Raw genomic sequence first — 19,624 nt, 5'->3', positions numbered from 1 at the left:
AACAACGATACAATAGGAGACATCAAACATTCAAGTCTCGGATTAAAGAATTTAATCCCAATCGATTCACCGTAAAATCAAGGTTATAGTCGTTGCGGGTACCACCCCGTGCCAGTTCTACATCCCTACAAGCCATCAGCCTTACCACAGGCTGTGCTTCCGCTATAACACCGGTACGAACGGTGGAAGACGTGGAACGCGTTGGATTCACTGTTTCCCGTCGCAGGAGGCGTGTACGTGGTGTCTGCGGACACGCTTCACGGCGTGCGCGTAGCCGTGCAATTTCTTCGCCGAGATGGAAGAGATCGATGGCACTTTGGCAAGTCACCAGAGCATTACGCGATCGTGCAAGACGAGTCTGGCAATCCATTGCATATCTCGCCCGCTCGCGGGTATGTACGCGAGTACCTCGCGCAATCCGGCCAGCTGTCTGGCCTCGCCACCGAGCGAAAAGAGATCGCATCAGCTTGAGTTCACCGGTAAATGTTTGTCTTCGGTAGATTCGTTCCGTTCGCTTGTGCGAGCACGCGTACGCGTCCCGATTCCTGCCGGGAATCCCGCCAATTCCGACCTTCCTTTCTTCCTTTCCCAAAATCGCGATCTTTTGATCGGCGCTCATAACCTCTTACTGTCGCACTTTTGCCTTCGTAATTGACGTTGTATCGAGTTTATTAATACTCCGGAAACTGCGCGGCAGTATTATAATTATTTTATATTAGTCATTGCGTCACTCATATCGAAAATAAGCCGTATTATTTCTTTCGCAATTGAATATTGATATAGTTGCAGCATACTATACTCTACGTTATGAACACTACGATATAGTTGTACATAATCATGGCGATTACACGAGTCATTGTATCGTGTGTCGTAAAATAACCGATTAAACCTTTCCCTCTGTTTCACACAACATACACGTATACTTGACTATACCAGAAGCAATCTAAGCTGACAGAGATAGCGTCGACAATTTCTAAAACACCTATATATCTTCCACGATAACTGTTCGAGATTGGAAACAGCCCCGCTATAGTTGGAACCATCCTATCGGACATCGAAATTCCAGATGCTTGACACTAAGATACACAGATTCGTCACCGTTTTGAAACCAGTATTTCCTCATTCGATATCCCTGATTAGCAAATGGGAAACAACACTATCACAAATTATCCTCTACCCTTTAATAACTTCTGTAATATACTCATTTGCATTTTAAATTTATTTACCGTGCAGCTAAGTAAAAAAGTAAATATTCATATTGTTACAAAGTCGTATAATATTATTTTACTTTAAAATGTGTACAATTTTTAGTTCAAGTTTGATCCAAAGCTAGAAGGAATCTGTTTAGAGCGAAAGTGCAAATGGGTTGATATAAGAGTAATTCGTTTCTAACCTTTTCGATACACAATGGACCTCGAGATTAAAAGCCACCCCATGCGTGTGTACGACAAGCAACATGCAACAGGGAACAATATTCCAGCTAACCAATTCTGCGTCTCCAGGCTCTGGATTCGATTACACGGAATCACTGCAACGCGTCATTTCCAGTCGACAACGACTTCCCAGCAGTTAACAATTTCCATCGAGGTTCGCGGTGAAAATCGTCGACGAACTCCCTAGAAACTCCACCGACCGTTCACGATCGTTTCGCTAAAAAGAATCCAATTTTGGCGCTGCCGCGTGAAAAGCTGTCCGGGTTTCTCGGTCTCTTTCTCGAAACTTCGAAGGAAATTGAATTCCAGCCGGCGATAGCTCGCCTGTCGAGCAATTATCGGTGATTTAACCAGAGGCGAGCAGCGTGCCCACGGGAGCGGTTAAGAAACTTGACAAACCCGCGCGCGGAAAATCGTTTCGCCTCGCGTTCCGTTGCGACAGACCGTCGTGGGATTTCACACTTTCCCGTTTGCGGAGAAGCAAAACCGCCGGTCCGTGGCCTCGTGACCGGCGAAACGGACGAGAACTGCGGTGAAAAATAGTCACAAGACGTTTTTCTGCCCCCGTTACGGCTCGCAGCGCCCTCTCGGGACGAGCAGCTTTTACTTCCGAATTTCACCGTTACGCACAACGCTTAACAGTTCAAGCACGCCGACGCGTGGCGAGCCTATCTTGTTTACCTCCGACATGCTCCAGAACTCCGCTGTATCGTTTCTCAGAAGATACGCGTGTCCTGTGTAACGCGAATCGATCTTACTTTCCTCTTGCAGAACGAGATTTCCCACTACATTACTACCAAGATGATACGAGTATCCTCGTAGCTTCCGATAAAATTATCTCGTTTTCCAAGAATAGATACGTGTCCTCCCGATTTCCCTAAATTCCCATGCCATTTTAAGATATATTCGTCTATAAATTGGCGCCCATTTCGCCATAAGCGACAGTCTTGTGCAGCCAACCAACCGTGATATTCTTCGTCGTTATAAATCTTGCTTTAAGGCATGTCGCACGCGTTCGGTTAAAGTATTAAAATAAGTTGTTAAGACTGTCGTATGCTTGCTAGAAATTCTGACGCATTACTTATTTACCGTATCGTTCCGTGACACTGGCGTCGCGTCTAGCGCTTGTATGCCCATGACCGTGACTTAGTCCCGTGTTAGTTGCAGTGACAATGAAATCCATTAGAACGATTTTGACGGAGAAATCAATTTAAACTTAGATGAATGTCGCAATCGTTGCTGTAAACTTTGCCTTAGATAATTCTGTGGTGAATGAAATATAAACATAAATAATAAATAAATATAATATCATACGTTATTATGCATAATAGAATTTAGAAGTATAGAATGTGCTATGGAAGATAATTCCGAACGATATATATATCTATATAATTATTACACGAAGGGTATATTAAACGAGTATTACTTACATATTTCTAAGCTGCTTGTGTGTTTCGTGTAGACAAATGACATGTGATTTGCATGTTATGACATAACTTAAAAGGTGCAATATATAACGTAACAGCAATATATTAATATACTAGGTGGTCGTGAAATCGTGACACAATCGAAGCGCAGGTAATTCCTCGAGTAAAACTGAATCCAAAATGCTGAATAAAATCTTTTTGTACGAGCCTCCATTTACGAGAAAGTCAAGGTTGAAAATTCGAGGAAATGCGTGCAGTTTGCATTTCGTAATTCGTGGAATAATTCGCCTGTGGCACCAAAGATGACATTTTCCACGTCAGAAAATTACTAAAATAAATTTTACTGCTTGCTATCCGTCATAATTATTTCACATATTGACCAACGTCGTTTACAAGTGCGAACAATAGTACGTGCATGTGAAATGGACAATGAATAAGTGTGCGCGCTTCTATCGAATATTTAAACACGATTTTTTCGAAAACGAAGCCACATACAGGAAACATTTTACATTTTCAACTTAGTTCTATGCGATGAATTATCTCCGTGCTCGTTGTATCACGATTTCGCGAACACCCGGTATATTCTTTAAAATTATTAAAGCATTTTAATAGAAAATACCGGAAATCGAATTGAAGACTTTACTAAATTTATTTGTTCAATTTAGTTTGGCAAATAACGTCATACATATCATTATAAAGGAAATAATAGATGATAAATTAATGGCATACATGCTCCATTCTCGGCCAAATTTTTAATTTAACAACGAAACCAATTAAAAAATGCAAAATTGTGGAATGTCATTGCGATATTTGATTATTTATTATTCGATGATATTTTCGCTGATTTTTATTGACCTGACGTTATGCAAGACTATAGCGTTGTTAACCTTGTCAACCAAAGCAATCGCTATGTCATTTGCTATGTCATGATGTTGACGAAAATAATATCAGACATTTTCTCTCGTTAGGAAGGATCAAATTTTACCATTTTGTCCACGTCGAACGTTCAATTGGGTCACTCCCTACCCCTGACTGGTTATTTGGCTCAATTGAAATTTATTTACGGTAAGAGTCGCGTCCTATGACTTAATATTACCCTCTATTGCGATGATTCGCCGGATTGCAAAGATGAATTAGTAATTACGGTAATCTAAGACGTATCACAGCCGTCGCGACTGGGCTTACGGTATTATTCCGTACTGAACACGAGGCACGTGGTTGTAATAAAATAGTCGTCTCTACTCACATGAGAAATTATGCGATCTAACGACATGTTTCGGAATGTGAATTAGAAAAATCACGTGGTATTATAATAAAACAATTTAAGAAAAAATTTTCAGTTCACGTCGAAAATCTAATTCTGCTTCGTGTTATTTCAACATGATAAAGAAAATGTGTCGATATACTTTCTAATGTCTGATGACTCGATAACACATTTATGTAACTTGTGATACTTTACATCTAGTGCAACTAAGTCACTTCTACCATAACTTGATCGATGAAATGGCACAATGTAATAAAAATACAAATTCACTGTATCACTGTTTCGTAACATATGAAATGCAATGATATACTTATTGCACAACATTGGATTAATGTTCTATAAAGAATGATAACAAATCATCTAATTTTTAAAAAACTATCTTAAGAAAACGATAATTTTCAACTAATTTTTATTATCATTATCACGTCCACTGCATGATTCTTCGTATCATTCAATATCGCACTTATCGCCCACAGCTTTGGGCGGGGAAAAGAATATTCTAAAACGATATACAGTTACATATATAAGGCAAATAATAAATCCAATTACAGAGGCAAATTTAATACAAAGATCGCGAGAACCGGAAGAAGCTTCGCTTTCTAGGAAACAATACAACACTCGCGAAAATGTCCCTAGATGCGATAAACAAATGTAACCTCAATGCCGGTCAAACTAATCTCGTGAACTTCAGGAGAACTTCAATTCTAGTTCCTTCGTCTTCAAGATATCTTCGTTATTTACCTACGAAATAATATCCAGAAATGAGAACCACGATTCACGAAATATCCCATGTAGAGGTAGCAAAACCCTGAAACTACTAACTGCCAATCTCACTCCTTCCATGACCGCAAGGCTATGTAAAATAACTTATATTATATATTAAATAACTTTCACTGCAGTTCCTTCATTATCAAGATATCTCTGTTATCTGTCCACGATGTACTAATCGGGAATGAGAAACAAGATTCGCGATTAACCTCATTTACCGACGGTAATTACCGGAGGTTACCTAACCTAACCATTCTCCTTTCACGATCGCAGGAATTCTTTTCGAGACAGAATCCATAAACGGTAGCGTGTCAGAAAGAAGAGGAATCCTGAAGAAAAAGCTGGACACGACACAGTGTTTCTCGTGATTAAAGTAAACTCACTGCAACGAACACACTGTCATAATAAATAGCAATAGTAACAACAGCTTAGAACAACTAGTGGGAATCATAGAGCACCTGATGACTCAGCGATAATGTTATCGAACTGAAATGCATACAAAAATATCGTATCATCGTCGGCGTCCGTATTACGTAAATTGACGGTACCGAAGAGATGTCCCTTTTAGCAGGCCTGTAGCCTGGCACTTGCGACAGTTCGTCTTGACCCGAGAAGCATGAAGCACATGGTCACTGGCCTGTTCTTCGTTCTGTGCGTGCTGTGTGTCGCGAAGCAGGCGGAAAGCTACAGGATACTGGCCATCGTCGCCACGCCGTCCTACAGCCATCAGATCCCCTATCGGCGATTATGGTTGGAATTACACGAACGCGGCCACGAAATTGTGCTGGTCACCTCGAACCCTATACCGGGCATTCAATCCCCGAATTTCACCCAGATCGACATTAGCAAGGGCTACAGTGACATAAGGAGCATCAACTTCGTGCAGTTGAGGTTCGAAGGGAAAACGTGGTACCAGTTCGTGCAGAATGAATTGAAGGCTATGTGCGACAGTTTTGCTAGACACGTATTCGATGCCCCGGAAATGAAGAAACTCTACTCTCCAGATAGCGACGTTAAGTTTGACGTTCTCCTCACGGAGTTCCTCTACATGCCGTCCATATATTCTTTCGCGCACAGATTTAACGCGCACTTGATAGGTATCGTTGCAACTTTTTCTTTTACCACTTCTCCGTTTCGTTGAAAACAGCAGTTCGAAGTGTTGACAGAGTGCTGTATACAGAATCGACCAGTGGGAAGGACACAATTAGGACAGATCTGTCAAACTAAATCTGAAAAACGTCCTGAAACAGAAGCATTAGGTGTCGTAATTAGTGAAAACGTACAGCTGCATTTCTGAAGGCTGGCTTTGATATCTGTTAAGCAGACGCGTAATAGGGTACACCTATCTATTTTCATCGTACGATTTTATTTATTCTATCTATGTGCATCGTATATAGCTGCGCACGACAAGTCTTTGGCAAGCGGTTGGCCTGCAAGTAGCATGACAGTAACGTCGTTATCAGCTTTGAAATTCATTGTCGCGGATTCAAACCGATGATTAACGTCTCAAATTTAGAACTAGAAACGTTTACTTTATGACACGTACTTGAACTTCAGTTTGCAAAGACACTCCTACCCTGAACAGTTTATTCAAAGTGTGCAGTTACTTTTCAGCAGAGGAGGCTTCGATATTTATAAAAATGGAGGCATAATATATGCGTGTATTTTCCTAAAAATAGTATGAGGAGAAACGTCGATATCTGTTTAAAAATCCACTGCTCTAGAATTACGATAGAAAGCTTTAAAATTCTTAACCCCGAGTTCTAATAGTAGAGTAGCGTCTCCAATTTCATGTCAAAGCGTTTACCTTTTGGTATGACATGTGGTTGATTCGCGATTGAACTGCTGCTTTCAAGGACGCGCCATAATCCTCGCCAACGACTGTGACAAATCTGGCTAATCACGCTTCGCACGATCATAGGGCTAAGTTCGTTAGGATCGGTCACCATTAATGACTATGTCCTTGGTGGATTGGTGCTCCCTTCTCACGAGTACACGTGGGAATCAGAAGCGAACACGGGCCCGAATTTGCCGTTCACTCAGAGGCTGTTGAATTTCTATAATATGTGGCACCTTCTGTACACCTTGTATCGTGACGTATTCCCGGATCAACAGAAACTGGCAGAGAGTTACCTTGGGCCCTTGCCACCTCTGCTGGACATCATGAGGAACGTTAGCGTGATGTTTCTCGATCAGTCTGACGTTTTGACAGCGGCCAGACCGAAACTCGCCAACGTGGTCACATTCACTTCCTTTCACATACTCGAAAATCCGGATCCTCTGCCGAAGGTATGTCTGGAAAAATAATTTTGTTATTCATGTAGATAACCACGACAATGTCATAAGTCGTATATTTTGTTTTGTGTTACAAATACATTTCCTCGAATTAACATTCGGACGACGTTGTAATTTTGAATGGCTTATGACACATTTTGATTCAACATTTCTACACGATCAACGCAGAAAATTGTTTTGCTATATGTATATTATCTACCTATGGAGAAAAGTTTTACAGATTAATATTCTAGATCTTTGTAAATTTAAAACATCAATTTCTTACGAAAATTGCATGGTTGTTTGGATGTACGTCGTGTCGAATAATTCGTAAGTAGAAAATGAAATGATTAAATATTGTTTTCTATTATCGATTTGTTTCATTTACAACTTTTCTCGATCTCTCGATCTCAGTCTCTTTTCTCCTGTTTACGATCACATCTAACAGAACAAGTGTTTTGCTCGTGTGATTGATGAATCTAAAAAATATATAAGAGTGTTCTTATTTGCTTCTCAATTACATGGCAAAACGTACGACTAACGCAATTTACCAAGAAAAGCGAACAAAGAGGAAACGTTTATATTCGCGAAAAGTTACGCAATTAAATGGTAATAACACGAAACAATGCTCGGAATTATAAAGAACCACATCTACAGCGCAACCACAGAAATTGGATTTTCTTCTCCGATTGTTGTCTAATTCTCATGAACTGCACTAACTCGTCTCCACTAATTAGTATTGTTCAAAGATGTTGTTACATTTTGAAAATCTTACAAGTGACAGGTGATTTTGTCAGACGTAGAGAATAATTTGGACTGTCCTTGACATAGGATTTACAGGAGTTCCTCGACGGTGCAGACGCGGGGTTCATCTACTTCAGCTTGGGTAGCAACGCAAGAAGCTCGGATTTGCCGATGGAACTTCTCCAAATGTTCTGCGACGTGTTCGCCAAGTTACCCTACAGAGTCGTGTGGAAATTCGAGAAGGAACTAGCCAAAAAACCTGCCAACGTTTATATCGGCAAATGGTTCAGTCAGCAAACCATCCTCGGTATAACCTTTTCCTTTGTAAACTAGTTGCATCCTAGTTAGACTCTAGTTACATTCTGCCATTTGGTTGAAAAGGGGGAATTATATGACGCATTATACTGTTCTCTAGCTCATCCGAAAATTAAATTGTTCATCACGCAAGGTGGTCTGCAAAGTACCGAGGAGACCATTCACTTTGCAGTTCCAGTTATTGTTTTCCCAGTGTTGGCTGATCAAGATTATCAAGCAAACAGAATGGATGCTCTTGGTACTGGAAAACGTCTGGAAATCACAACTGTCACGAAAGCCGAATTCGAAAATGCTGTTCAAGAGGTGTTAACTAATAAAGAGTAAGTATACATTAAGTATATACAAATACATTGCACTGCGTTAGGAATTTAAAGGTGTTACTGTTTTGTTAATTAATTACGTCATATTTGTACAGCACTTTTTCTGTCATTATATACATTATAATGTACAATAAGTAAGTATATATTAGGTATAATTATATATTATTAATATATTATAATGATATATATAATATATCATTATAATATATTAATAATATATTATAATGATATATATAATATATATTAATATAATATAGTATTATTAATATATTAAGCATATTAAGTATATACTGTTCTGTGTTATGAATTTAAAGATGTTATTGTTGTATCGTTTGTCTACATCGAATTTGTACAGGTATTTATCTGTGGCTTGGATAGTTGTTCCTTTGGTATCATTTTATTGTTCATTTGTCACATATTTTGGTATCATATTAATTACGAAATTACTAGCTTCTTTTTCACTAGCACATCGATGTTATGTGTATAACTCTGATGTATATAATACTGATGTGTATAATATTTTTACTGCTTGATAGTTATCTTAGTGTGACACAGTCAATTGGCGTTTCACGTTAGATCGCATCGTTTACTCATATCTTACGTACAATAAATCAGCACACATTACTAAAGTTGGAATAAATTATGTAGACGAGTACGGTTTGACGTTCATTATGCAACTGACATTTGTTGCAATTAATCCTAGACACGATGAACGTTAACACCGAGTGCATTACGAGATTGTGAAATAAATATTTGCAAAATTGGAATGTTGCGAAAACAAATTTGAAGAATGTTATATAGTATAGTGAACGAGCTATGGAGGGCACCTCAAATTGGAGCAACTTTGTTCCTCTCCTCTCGAAATTACTTCTCAATTTCTCTTTCGATCTTTTCCCCAGAATTTACCAATTTAAATAAAAATATACAAACAATTACTTGTGGAAAGGTGATGAATATTTCACCTGTAATTTTTGCATTTCTATCGAATTTCACGCATTTTTGGCCATAGAAGTTTGTTCAAAATAGCATGAAGCGCCTTGTATGGATGTTCTAATGTACTTAGTTCAACTAAATTCACCTAGTGTAACCTAACCTAACTTAACCTAACCTTTCTTTGTCTTCTTTCCTTTTACGTGGGGGAAATCTTCAGAAGATACCCTACCTCCCTAGGGGAGGAGGTGGAGTTATGTGAGATTTCACCCCATTAAAAACCTAACCTAACCTAACCATCTTTGGAACTATTATGATGTATAATATTATATTATTCAATGTTACTTCTATTATTAATATATGCACTTCATTATATTTTCTTTAGAATTTATATGAAACTTTATACAATTATAAAAATGAATATATTCTTATAAATATTCTGGTGAGAATTTCAAAAAATGATCTACATCTTATGTACGATTGCACAAACTATTGTAAAAAATAATTTAATATGATCTTATACCATTGTATAATAACATACCAAAGTATATTCATTATACTATACCTTATTCAGTATTTTATATCATTTTATTTTGATTGTAGGTACAAGGAGAGGATGATTAAAGTTAGAAATCTCACCATGGACACACCCTACGATCTCGTGAAAAATCTTGTATGGTGGACGGAATTCGTGGTCCGATCGGACGGTGCTCCTCATCTTCGTTCCAGTCTGGCCATGCAGCCTTGGTACCAATATTGTGACATGGACATCGTAGTGTTCCTTACTATCGTCACCTTCCTAATCGTTTCAAGTGCACTTAGCCTAATTGCCAAGCTTATCGTGTATTCCTACAAAACGTGGCAGCACTCTTCACATCAGAAACAAAAAATAAGCTAATCGAACCCGGAATGTGCGTATACTGAAACGGACAAAATGTTAAATATTTTTTCCGAACAAAGGAATTTTAATCGAGATCTGTGGGCTAATGGTTTCTGGCGTAATGAAAGAACGATTTTACGTTACAAGATCGCAAACAGCTAAGAAGTGCGTGCATCTGCTGAATGCATCCGTTCGATGACCAGTGAAATGTCGTCATAGTTAATTTTTAAATTCCCTTTGCGGAACTGTCATGACTGTATTGATTGCAAACACACCCTGACAGGTTAGATTTTGACAAGCTGCATCGTGTAAATAGCAAGTACATATCGGGATATGGTTCTAAACGTCAAACTACGTCTCTGAATCTTTGACTGCTGCTTTCTCGAGGAAGTACGTGCTGATTGCTTCCTGTTAAGGAATATTTATACTTAATTGTATATCTCTTTCTTATTAACAGCATTTCAGGGTAAAATGGAGACAATAGTTGGACGGACTGAGTGCTTCCGGAAGATTTATGATAAAATTTAAATCTTCATTCAGGAATAGTGCTCGATAGTGATTGTCATTGTCATATCGTTATCGACTAATTCTTTAGAAACGCGAGGTTTCGGACTCGTCTTGATTGATTATGAAGGAAGCGATAAATTTATGCATTTCGACTTTCATTTTTGTACGTATGTGTCATAAATTTGTATCCAAAGTCTCTCAGGCGTTTTGTTATTAATTTGCGGACTTTGGAAGTGGAAGTTGCGTAATCCCTTGAGGCGATGTAGTAAATGATTTGTGTAATAATCTATGTAAAATTGGAACAGTCTGAAAATTAGGAATGAACATAATGAAAAATTAATATTAAAAATGTTAATCAATAGTAACCGTAAATCTAGTAATTTTTTACTGAACTTTCTATTTTTATTTCTATGCGCTAATATTTTTCTACGCGTTCTTAGCATAGAAATAGTGATAAAAAATCATACACGTAGGCGTAAGTAATTAGATGTTTTAATTGTAATAGAAGTATGAATTGCATGTATTGTTCTTCTTTAATTCCATATAAGTATTAAATACAACGATTTAATTTGACAAACAAAAGACCTGTTTTGGTTTACGTTAAGTCTGAATTAGGTTCTATTTTTTTGAGTAAAATAGATGGACACATCAATTCCTTTCCTAAAGTGTTTTACTTTTCCCATGTTAATTCACGTAATATCGAATGTGCATGCATCTCCAACTCCAACTCCTAGTGAAAAGGACTTTTATCATCTAATGTTGGTAAATCTTGGCGTTTACCAGAGATGTTGCATGAAACAAGGAAATAACAGCGTTTATAAATAGTTATAGAGCATTTGTCATATCACTGTGATAAAGCCTAGAGATTAACGGGTTATCAGAGTTGCGATTTCAATTACTTGATAAATACTCGAATTACATAATGTTACAGTAATAATTACAATTATCGTTTTCCAATGTCACTATATATATTTCATTTGCATACATCATACATAGTGGTGCAATAGTGTATCATAGATAGATAGGAATATAGATATTATACGATTAAATTTTATATTTGTTCGATGATTATGCATAGAATAATTTGAAAATATCAGGAATTTTAAGTGGGAAATCTAAAATATAAAGGGGTTACTGGAGTCACGTCTTTTTATGAAATTTACAGATGAAGAGCATTTAGTTCATAAAAAGTAATATTCTAAAGTCTAATCTTGAAGATAAAAACTCCCATGTATATCTTAGCTCAGTAGCTCATAATTACGTAAACAGAACAAAAATTTTTAGAAACGGTTATAAGAGTTGCTGTTTCGCTAAATTTTATAAGAACGTCTTAAATATTTATTGAAAGAGAGAGAAATGCCCCGATCTTCTGCGGTCCATCATCAGCTAAATCCGAAGTGCTAAAACCTAATTTCCTAAATTAAACTTTTGTAGGACGTTTCGAGTCCGGTAATCCCAGATAATAAGGAACACTGAACACTGATCACAATTGAACACCGAGCAATAAAGTATTCTGCCCTAGAGTCTTGGTTGCTAAAGGGCCTAAACGGGTCTTCTATGTCTGACGTATTATTCCACACAGGAACAATTCAGCTATAGTACCCGAATTAATAAATGTCATTCACTCACCATCCTCACAATATATATAATATATAAAAAATGTGTAATCTGTCAATTGCATCCATATGCCCAGGTTCAGGTAACTACACGATATTAAAAATAACTAAAAATTCGCGAATTGCCATTTTATAAGGTAAACATGATATTTACGATGACAAAAGAAATTTTTAAAATTTCGATTTTAAGGTGATAATCTAATTACGTTTCCTGCCACGAAGAGAAAATAAACTATCGGAATTCTTCTCTACATCTGTTGAATGGATAAACCTGTTATGCAAAATGTGACACTTGCTGTCTCTGTCAATTAAGTCAGTTCGAACATCCTAACCTGATCGACTAGATAGCAGATAATAGTAAAAACATCAATTCAACACATCACTATTTCGTAATGTATGAAATTTAAAGACTTATTGATTACATGATATCTAGTTAACATTGTATAGCAAACGATAATCAACAAATAATATTTTATTTTCGTATCTCGTCAACAATATCTTTCTTCCCATCATACATCATCCGACTTACCGCCCACAGTTTTTCTCAGCGATAAACTTATCGAATAGTAATGCATACAAAAATATCGTAGCATTTGCCATTTGACCGATCACAAAGATATTGTGGAATTTCGTAACTATGTGGCGACACCTGTATCGCGACATTTTCCCGTCTCAGCAGAAACTGCAGAGAGTTACCTTGGACCTTTACCACCTCTGCTGGACCTCATGAAGGACGTTAGCGCGTTTTTTCTCGATCAGTCCGACGTTTTGACAGCTGCCCGTCCGAAACTCGCCAACGTGATCACGTTCTCTTCCTCTCACATGGAAGAAAATCCGGATCCTCTGCCAAAGGTACGACTTGAAATACAATTTTATAATTCCCGCGGTGATCACGACAGTGGCCCAAATCATATGCGTCTCCTATCGAACTATTAATAACTTCCCGTTTCAAATACAGTTGGTTGCATTAATATTCAGACACCGTTGTAATTTTGATTTTTATATGCCGTAGTTCAAATCAATATTTAGGCACAAACAATTCAAAGCTAGTAAGTTGAACCCATGTCCGACATTGTAAACGATAATATCTGCAGCATAATTCCAGAGTATATATCTTTCTTGTCAATTTTTGACTAATTCTCTCGAACTACAATAACATATCATCAATTATTATTCATATTCCTAGAAGTTATTATATTTCAAACCCATTTCCAGTGACAGATCATTTTGTCAGACAAAGAGGTTCACTCGAATTATCCTATCTATAGGTAGTAAAACCATATTAATGCCATATTGAAATCATATTATGACCATAAAAGTCCTTCATTCACATTCCTTCATTGCAGAATTGACGTTTTCACGGCTAAATCCAAAACCGCCATAGTGCCAGAGTGAAGAGATATTCTCAAGTTGCGCATTCCGCTATACCACTCAGCACATCAAATACTGTCACTCGAAATCCAGTGATAACATTTTTAAAGCGTAGAGTGTACCGATATCGTATTATTGTCAGCATTAGCATTGCGTAAGTGGGGAGTAACTGGTAGCTGCCCGTTTTAACAGAATCGTTATCGACACTTGAGGCAGTTTATCTTAACACGAGAAGCATGAAGCACGCTGTCGTGAGTCTGTTCATTGTTCTGTGCGTGCTGTGTTTCACGAAGCAGACGGAATGCTACAGGATACTGGCCATCGTCGCGACGCCATCCTACAGCCATCAGGTCCCGTTTTGGCGATTATGGCTAGAATTGCACGAACGAGGCCACGAAATTGTGCTGGTCACCACGAACCCTATATCGGGAATCAACTCTCTGAATTTTACCCAGATCGACATTAGCAGGAATTCCGGACAATTAGGCCAGATGAACTTGGTGGAATTGAGGTTTGATGGAAGAGTATGGCACAAAATCATGGAGGACGTATTCTTGGAGAAGTGCACTGATTACGCCATACCAGTGTTCGAAACCCCGCAAATGAAGAAGCTCTATGCTCCAGACAGCAACGAAAGATTCGACGTTTTCCTGACGGAGTTCCTCTACACACCGTCCCTATATGCATTTGCGCACAGATTTAACGTGCCCATAATAGGTATTTTGACATCAATTTCAGTCACCTCATCTTTGTTCCGTAGAATAGTTCCACGTGTTCGAACGGTTTAACCCTCTGGCCTACAACCACGAGTGAGACTCGTGGTAATGGATGTGGGCCATAAGTGAAAACCACGAGTCCGACTCGTGGTGAGGAATTTGGGTCATAAGCGAAAACCACGTGTCTGACACGTTGTGAGGAATTTGTTCCATTAATATTACACAAGAGTCGAAGTCATGGTACTTCGTTGCGCCGAAGTATACATGTCATAGGAAGTATACATTTTGCGCAAGTTCGGGCACACGGCTGAACAGGTGAATGGCTCGGCGCGCCACCGACCTTCTTATTTACTATAGTCCGCGCAATCGGGAAATAGCACGTAGGTTAAGGTCATAATGAACAAGATCGACATGCGGGCACGACATACCGACGGACATACTGAACCAAATCTGACAAAATGGTCGTTCTCTAACTGGAAGCATCGGCAGTCGCAGTCACGGAAAGCGGATAGCTCTGTTTCATCAAAGCTGTCCTCGAGATTTATGGAAGTAGTAACGAAATCCCGTCCACCTGTCTGTCTCCATCGTACTACTTTAATTATTATTATGTAAATGTATACACCAGATATAACTGCGCAGTGCAAGTAAGTAAGTAGTAAGCATCGTTACGACGTCCATCATTCCATGGTCTCAGGATCAGCTTTGAAATTCTTTGCCTTGGAATCGAATAGTCAAGATTCGCTATATATTTACAAGTAAAAACGTCTACTTCTTTGAACGAATCGAGGTGGACACGTAAATGAATTGCTGCTTATAAGGATATACGAATCGCGAATATTTTTCACCTAGTATTTGATACGGTACAGAAAATAGTATCAGGAGGATAAGAAATACTTTCTAACAGATATAGTGAGAACGGCATTAACATATGTTGCTAATCAATTTTTACATCGTCGCAGCGCTAAGTTCATTGGGGATGATCTCCCATAATGAACACACCCTTGGCGGAATAGTGCTTCCCTCTCACGAGTACGCGTGGGAATCGCAAGCGAACACGGGCCCGAATTTGTCTTTCACACAGAGGCTGTTAAATTTCATATATATGTGGCGATTTCTATACATCTTACATCGGGACGTGTACCCGTCTCAACAGAAACTGGCAGAGAGTTACCTTGGACCTTTACCTCCCCTACTGGACATCATGAAGAACGTTAGTGCGTTTTTCATCGAACAATCCGACGTTTTGACACCTGCCCGACCAAAACTAGCCAACATGATCACGTTTACTTCCACTCACATAGTAGAAAATCCGGATCCTCTGCCGAAGGTACGATTTAAAATATAATTTTACAATTTGGATCATTATGACAGCAGTCCAAATCATGTGTTCCGTGTTCAAAAAAGAATATTTTGGCTTTCGACCAAAGTTACTCGAATTAGTATTCGGATACCATTATACCCTTAATTTGCATATGTCATAGTTCAATTTAATATTTAGGCACATGCCGTGGTTACCGTAAATAAGTTGAATCGATATCTGGAGTATAAAACGCTAATGTATACTGCATAATCTTCGAAATTACATCTTTATCCTGTGGATATTCGGCTAATCCTGTGGAACTAGAGTAAAACCTATTCGCTCATTATTATTATTATATTATGGATATTATTATATTTTCAATATGATTTAACTGACAGGTTACTTTGACAGACGAAGAAACTAATTCAAATTGTCCATGACATAGGATTTGCAAGAGTTCGTCGACGGTGCAGATGCGGGATTCATCTACTTCAGCTTGGGCAGCAACGCAAAAAGTGCAGATTTGCCAATAGAAATACAACGAATGTTCTGCGACGTGTTCGCCAAGTTACCGTACAGAGTCGTGTGGAAATTCGAAACGGATCTAGTCGAAAAACCCTCCAACGTGTACACCGGCAAATGGTTCAGTCAGCAAGCCATCCTCGGTATAACCTTATCCTTCGAGAACTAGTTACATCCTAGTTAGACTCTAGTTACCTTTTTCCAAACTGTTGAAAAGGGGGAATTATATGATGAATTATTCCGTTCTCCAGCTCATCCGAAGGTTAAACTGTTCATCACGCAAGGAGGTCTGCAAAGTACCGAGGAGGCCATTCACTTTGGAGTTCCAGTTATTGTTATCCCAATATTGGGTGATCAAGATTATCAAGCAGCCAGAGTGAATGCGCTTGGCATTGGGACACGTCTGGAGCTCAGAACTATCACGAGAGACGAAATCGAAAATGCTGTTCGAGAAGTGATAACTAATACACAGTGAGTATATATATAAATTAAGTCAATATTGGAATATTGTACTACGTTAAGGATCAAAAAGTGCTTTTGTCGTATTATTTACTTATGTTAATCATCTACAAACATTAAGCTCTCATTTTGTAATTACTTCTTTAGTGTCATTTCATTATTTCTTTAATGCGAATTTTGATATATGTTTGTGCAAATGTTCTTAGAAAATTTTCTGTATTATAATACATAATTGAAGAAATTAAAAAAGAATAAAATATTTAATGAGGTATTAAACGTTTATATAGTAATATAGTATAATATACTGTTTACACTATATCTTATTCGTTATCTTTTACCATATTACAATTTATTGTCTCTAGGTACAAAGAAAGGATGAGTAGAGTTCAGAATCTCACCAAGGACGTACCCTACGATCTCGTGAAGAATTTGGCATGGTGGACGGAGTACGTGGTCCGATCGGACGGTGCTCCTCATCTTCGTTCCAGCTTAGCCAAGCAACCTTGGTACCAATATTGCGACATGGACATCGTGGTGTTCCTAACGATTGTCACTGTCCTCGTGGTTTCAAACGCACTTAATATAATTGCCAAACTTTTCGTGTACTCTTACAAGAGGTTTTACTCCTGTAATTCTCAGAAGCAGAAGGTGAACTAATCCAATGCTGAATGTACTCATACAGTTACCCCAAGGACGATTAAATGTTAAATATTATATACTGGCAATGAGTTTTATAGTTCAATTAAGTGCGCTAATCAGTTTTGGGCCAGTGAAAGAAGGATTTCTCTCAGAAGATCGTAAGCAGCGAAGAAGTGCGTGCATCTGCTGAATGCTACCGTTCGAGGATCAGTGAGTCGTCGCCATAATTAATTTTTAAATTCCCTTTGCGGTGTTGTCGTGACTGCATTGGTTGCAAACACACCCTGACAAGTTAAATGGACAGTTGAATCACGTAAATAGCAAATACTTATCAGAATGTGGTTGTGAACGTCAAGCCACGTCATTTATTATTTGGCTGCTTCGGTGCAGGTTGATACCAATTGAAGGAAATTGACATTAAATTGCAAGTGTCTTTGTTTATTAAAGTATTTCCGGATTTCGGATCGTTGAGCAGAACGAATGTTTTTGGAAGATTAATAATAGAATCGTGTTTCTCCATTTAGAATTTATTTTCGATTGGCACCGTCATTGTCACATTACTTACCCTCCGGAAACACTAGCTTTACGATCGTCTTTAGCTGTTACGAAGGAGATTGACAGTTTATTGTTTTTTTCCTTTTTTCTGTCCTTTCTTACATCAATGCTTCATGAATCTGTGTACTCCCACTCCTTTTGGTATTAATTTGAGATCGAAGAAATGAAAGTTGTGTAATCCCTAGGGACGAAATAGAAATAGTTTGTGTAATAATCTCTGAAATATTTGTAACCCTCCCAAGTCAGGGAATGAAGATGATGAAAAATTCATGATAAAACGGTTAATTAATAAAAGCAGAATATCTAGTAATCATTTACCTTATTTTTTATTTTGATTTTTACTTCCTCGCCTTCTTCAGCACGTTCTGAGCATAGAAATAAGGATTTAATTAATCAAATTAGTGGCCTGTTTTGATTTAAATTACAATTAAATTCGATTTTCATTTAGTGTGTTACATAGACTTGCACATCTGTTCCTGCCTTAGTGTTTTGCCTTTTCTATAATGAGTTATGGAATATCAAACGTGCATGCTTCACACACTCTCATTCCTCGTGAAAAGGACTGTTACTATTTGTTGTTGGCAAATCGTGACATTTACTGAAAACATTGAACGAAAGTCGCAAATAGAATCGTGTATAAATTGTTATCGAACGTTTGTCACCTCTCTAATATAACCTCAGATTAACAGATTATCTGTATTGCTATTTCAAATGCCTGATAAATGTCAAAGGCAAAAATACCTGATACCTGTCACTGGGATAGGTAAGAATATAGGTTTTATACGATTCAATTTTATATTTGTTCAATGACAATGCATAGAATAAGTCGATGATAACAGGTGTTCCAATTGGGAAATTTAAAATACGTACGAAATACTTGGAGTCACAACTTTTCATAACATTTACATATAAAGACCAACTCGCTCATAAAAAGTCATTTGGTACAGGCTAATCTTTAAGATAAAAACTACCATGCGTGCTAATTTCGTTACATAAATGTCTTACGCAATCAGTAGAATATAATTACGTAAACAGGACAGCTATTTATAAATAACCGAAACAAGTATCGCTGTTTCGTTTAATTTGAAAGCAACCTCTTAAATTCTGGTTCGAAAATCGATAAACAAAGAAGAGTTCTTAAATTATATAAGGAAACTGACATATTGCTATCTTTAGACCTATTCCAGGATCTTGTAGATCATAAAAGAGTTGTAATGCAATATATAATATATGTAACATATGAAATCATACATTAGTATCCATATGCACAATTTCAGGTTATTATCATAAATATAAACAATAATTCGTTAATTGTCGCTTTAAAAGGTAAATATGTCATTTACAGTGACGTAAAATATTTAAAAGAAGTTCCGATTTGAAGACGATCTTCTGAATCACGTTTCCTGCCATTTAAACTTCATGAGGCGACAATAAACTGTCAAAATGCATCTTCATCCCTTTATGCAACTTGTGGTACTTTCTGTCACGTGCGTTTAAGTTAATCCTGTCACCTTAACTTGATCGATTAAATGACATGTAGAGGTCCTCCTTCAGGTTGATGGTGGCTGTTGCACTGCTGTGGCA

The 19,624-nt window shown here is 37.8% G+C and overlaps 2 protein-coding genes across 2 annotated transcripts; both read left to right on the top strand.

The window, feature by feature from the left end:
• Positions 1–5,438: 5,438 nt before the first annotated feature.
• Positions 5,439–11,274, top strand: LOC108547185 (UDP-glucuronosyltransferase-like). The gene is made up of 5 exons (XM_017899595.1): positions 5,439–5,989; positions 6,814–7,181; positions 7,998–8,217; positions 8,326–8,545; positions 10,079–11,274. Exons 1-5 carry the CDS (start codon positions 5,509–5,511, stop codon positions 10,371–10,373), a joined length of 1,584 nt encoding a protein of 527 aa, XP_017755084.1. The 5' UTR covers positions 5,439–5,508; the 3' UTR covers positions 10,374–11,274.
• A 2,793-nt stretch (positions 11,275–14,067) lies between these two features.
• On the top strand, positions 14,068–18,309 carry LOC108547103 (UDP-glucuronosyltransferase 2B17-like). Its single transcript, XM_017899470.1, has 5 exons — positions 14,068–14,566; positions 15,525–15,892; positions 16,311–16,530; positions 16,639–16,858; positions 17,209–18,309. The coding sequence occupies exons 1-5, from the start codon at positions 14,086–14,088 to the stop codon at positions 17,501–17,503; spliced, it is 1,584 nt and encodes a 527-aa protein (XP_017754959.1). The 5' UTR covers positions 14,068–14,085; the 3' UTR covers positions 17,504–18,309.
• Positions 18,310–19,624: the final 1,315 nt, after the last annotated feature.

This window comes from Eufriesea mexicana, unplaced genomic scaffold (assembly GCF_001483705.2).
Source record: "Eufriesea mexicana isolate 0111107269 unplaced genomic scaffold, ASM148370v2 scaffold474474840, whole genome shotgun sequence".
Taxonomy (NCBI): domain Eukaryota; kingdom Metazoa; phylum Arthropoda; class Insecta; order Hymenoptera; family Apidae; genus Eufriesea; species Eufriesea mexicana.
Note: the sequence above shows the minus strand (reverse complement) of the source record. Positions and strands in the feature narration are given on the sequence as shown.